Consider the following 3,663-nt stretch of genomic DNA (forward strand, 5'->3'; position numbering starts at 1 on the left):
TTCTGCACTCCAGAGGGCGCTTTGTCATTCAGCCTCTACCAAATAAAGGGCCGATTGGGCCAATTCCTTGTTATTGAATTATAATGCATTTGTGTTGTTTTTGACTAATTCTATCAAAATCTTATTTTCAATTAGTGCCTCGAGTCAAATAATGTCTGGAAAAGAAATTGCGTTCAAAGCAAGGCAAGAGCAGTTTATGTAGCACTCTACCGTGCCTCTTCCCGTTTTCTTTGTGCCGTCTGACGTTGCAAATAAGGACCCTTATGCACATGAAAAAAGGGAAGAGGGGAATTGTAGACAGTACAAAAATAGGTGGAGTGAGGTAAGTGATGAAAATCTTGGTTATTGCAGTAGAGTGGATGGGCCAGATTGAACAGATCCTTTGACAACTCCCGTCGCTGATGGCATTTGGCTGGGAGACGGACAAAGGTAGGTGACCACCAGTACTCCGAAGGGATGTCGGGCCAAGAACAATAAGGTGATAGCAAGTCCTTGACCACGAATGACAACTTGTGTCCGGACATCACCTCCGGTAAGGTCAGGTTTCCAACACTGTTGGACATTAATTTTGCCAGCCCGATGGTGAGGGGCTCGGTTTCGCATAGAAAATGCGTCCATGCATTGTTGGCATATTGGGGCACGCAGAGGTATCGCTTGAGGAACTTGGTGTAGATGGCATCGGCGGATTTGAGGGCTAGGGCGGATTGGGCGGAGTTGGGAAGCCACAGGTGTAGGCCGTACAGAAAAATTTGGGTGACGTAGCTCAGGATCAGGAAGAGTTGAAGGACTATTGGGAGGGGAAGCTTCTTCATGGGAAGTCTATTTATTGCACATGTATCCGATCCTGGCCCTGGCCTTGGTTATTGCCAAGTTCAGGTGATTGGTGAAGGAGAGTTAGGTGGAGAAGGTGAAACCAACATGGTTAAAATACTCGACAATTTCAATCGGACTATTGTTAATATGGAAGGAGGTGGGAGGCAGACGACCTTTATGGAAAACCATGGCCTTCGTCTTGATGGTGTTGACTTGGCGTTAAAAAACAAGGAATCACCCAAACCTTCAAAATCATTCCTAATTGTAGCTACATGTCTGAATGTTTGCATATATTTTGATGCACGTTGTTAAAAACTACAACATGCTGAACCGTGGTGAAATATCACATAGTCACATAGTCGGACTTTTAAAATCAAATATTGGGTATTTGGCTGTGTGCTCTATAATATTGTTTTCCAAGCAGGCGCTAGGTGACGTGCCAGTTGATGTGTCGTGTTGTTGCTTGTCTTGTTGCTTGTTTTTATCATGCCTCCTTCCTTGTCTTGTCTCTCTATTCACCCTATTCACCATCAAGGACGCTCATATCTCCGTAGGGTTGCCGGACACAGCTGTGATTGAGTGGCATTGTTTTCGCTCGATCAGACTGACTGGCTTGTCCTTCTCTCCTGTCCGATCCAAGATAACCTGAAGTGAACGAAGGGTCCCATCATACCCCCATCTCCACCACCCACTTCGTCCCTTCGAGATTAAGCGGGCTTGTCAAGACTCCACGGGGCACCGCTGGAATCATGCTGGAAGGCTATTCGCCCGTGGCTCAAGCCTTTCAGGGTACCCTCTTTACTTGGGCCATGACCGCGCTCGGATCCGCATTGGCCGTGGCCATTCAAGGGCAGCAAGTAAGTCATCAATGAAGCTGGTGTTGTTGTTACTACGACCAAACCGAAGCGCAGATCGAATCCTCGATGTGACATTTCTCAACCTATTGCATGGATTGTCGTGGGGGTGGACTGGGTCAGTCAGTCGATCGACTTTGTCATTGGGTTTGCGGCTCCCATACCTTTTTTTCTTGAGGAAACAAACGATTGGTTTGATTTGTTTCAAATTTCTAGCGGAAACTTTTGGATGGCAGTTTGGGCTTCGCTAGTGGCGTAATGGTGGCGGCTAGTTATTGGAGTCTCTTGGCTCCGGCCATCGATATGGCCGAGCAATCCGGCTCCTACGGTCAGTGGGCCTTTGTTCCCGTCGGTTTCGGCTTCTTCTTGGGAGCCCTCTTTGTATTGGGAGCGGATGTCCTCATGTCACACCTGGGACTCCATTCGCCCTTGGATTTACTTCTGGCGGGCAATCACTCCAACCATCTGAAGGGGGACTCTTCGCCTTCGGGTTCACCTGTTCGTGAGGCTTCACCCCGGTTAATGCCCAATGGTAACGTGTCAATTATCAACGAAGAATGCTTGTGATCAAGCCATCCAAGAGCCATTCCAATAGGACGAGTCACGGATGTGCCATGATTGGCTTTCAGATGATACGGAGATGAGTGAGAGCGAAATTCGGCGCCGGCATCGGACCATGAGTTGCGACTCGGCGGAAGAGGGTATCTCGGCCCGAGCCATTTGGAATGTATCGCAAGAGCGTCAAATCCAAGAAGAACACTGGAAACGGATCCTTCTTCTCATTGTGGCCATTACTGTGCACAATATTCCAGAAGGTCTGGCCGTTGGCGTGGGGTTTGGCGCCATTGGCAAATCTAAAACGGCTTCTTTTGAAAGTGCCAGGTACGACATTCAATCCATGCTGAGCCTGCTGAGTGTGTGTGTGTGTGAAGCTTAATTTGAACTTTAAACCTGGTTGCATAGAAATTTGGCCATCGGCATCGGCATCCAAAATTTCCCCGAAGGCTTAGCCGTGAGTTTACCCTTGAAAGCGGCTGGTTTCTCCACTTGGCGAAGTGTTTGGTAAGCAAATGGGCTGATGGACCCAATTTTACGCGTTTTCTTGTCATCCCGAACTGGGTTAGATGAACCAATTGGTGATGCTTTAGGTTCGGTCAGCTGAGCGGTTTGGTCGAGCCCATTGCCGGCGTTTTGGGCGCTCTGCTCGTCACAGTGATCGAGCCTCTCCTGCCTTATGCCTTGGCCTTTGCTGCAGGCGCCATGATTTACGTCGTGGTGGATGACATCATTCCGGAGGCTCAATCGTCGTAAGTGTCAACATGGTATATACAGAGCTGGGTTAGCTGTCATAACTTTCTTTTGCACAAATCGGGGATTACTGGTCAAAACAACAAAAAATAAGTTTCAACTTTTTAGAACACATTTCAAATTCACTAACCTGTCTAATTTCAAAAGTCTAATTATTAATGGTGGACATTTCTACATTTTTAATCGCAGCCCCAGTACTGAGAGATTCACAAATAATAGATTCCCAACATTATGATTTTGTCTTCATTCCTAATTTTTTAGGGGAAATGGAAAGGTTGCCTCTGCCGGTTGTGTGGTTGGTTTCATCGTAATGATGTGACTCGATGTGGGTCTAGGATGAGCCAAAATATCAGAGCACGCTATCTGTTGATTCTTATCCGTTGCCAGGGCCAATTGATGTGTGATACCATGTGCATTTGGGCACGGTGTTGATAACTATGAGCATTTGTTTCCATGTTATTGCTGGTTCTTCAGCTTCTCTTGTGATATTCTTTGATTTATTGTGATAAAGCCCCTTCCCACCTCTTCACTGTCTGGGTTCATCAGGGATGAGAAATTATTAAAGGCCATTTTGATTATATGATATCGGACGGCTTTTTCACTTAAGAAGTGATTGTACGCATTAGATGTGATTTTGGGATTTCTTAGTTTCAAGAAGAATCCGACACGCTGATAATTAGAGGCGCCC

The 3,663-nt window shown here is 46.7% G+C and overlaps 1 protein-coding gene across 1 annotated transcript; it reads left to right on the top strand.

Moving 5' to 3' along the window:
* The first annotated feature begins 1,252 nt into the window (after positions 1-1,252).
* Positions 1,253-3,500, top strand: LOC131884369 (zinc transporter ZIP11-like). Its single transcript, XM_059232122.1, has 6 exons — positions 1,253-1,670; positions 1,884-2,199; positions 2,297-2,549; positions 2,631-2,729; positions 2,816-2,974; positions 3,237-3,500. Exons 1-6 carry the CDS (start codon positions 1,563-1,565, stop codon positions 3,292-3,294), a joined length of 993 nt encoding a protein of 330 aa, XP_059088105.1. The 5' UTR covers positions 1,253-1,562; the 3' UTR covers positions 3,295-3,500.
* Positions 3,501-3,663: the final 163 nt, after the last annotated feature.

The sequence above is a fragment of the Tigriopus californicus genome, chromosome 1, assembly GCF_007210705.1.
Source record: "Tigriopus californicus strain San Diego chromosome 1, Tcal_SD_v2.1, whole genome shotgun sequence".
Classification (NCBI taxonomy): Eukaryota; Metazoa; Arthropoda; class Copepoda; order Harpacticoida; family Harpacticidae; genus Tigriopus; species Tigriopus californicus.

Coding starts and splice junctions, on each gene's coding strand:
- LOC131884369 (XM_059232122.1), top strand. CDS start 1,563: ATGCTGGAAGGCTATTCGCCCGTGGCTCAAGCCTTTCAGGGTACCCTC. Junction 2,730..2,815: donor TCCACTTGGCGAAGTGTTTG/GTAAGCAAATGG, acceptor GTGATGCTTTAG/GTTCGGTCAGCTGAGCGGTT. Junction 2,975..3,236: donor ATTCCGGAGGCTCAATCGTC/GTAAGTGTCAAC, acceptor CTAATTTTTTAG/GGGAAATGGAAAGGTTGCCT.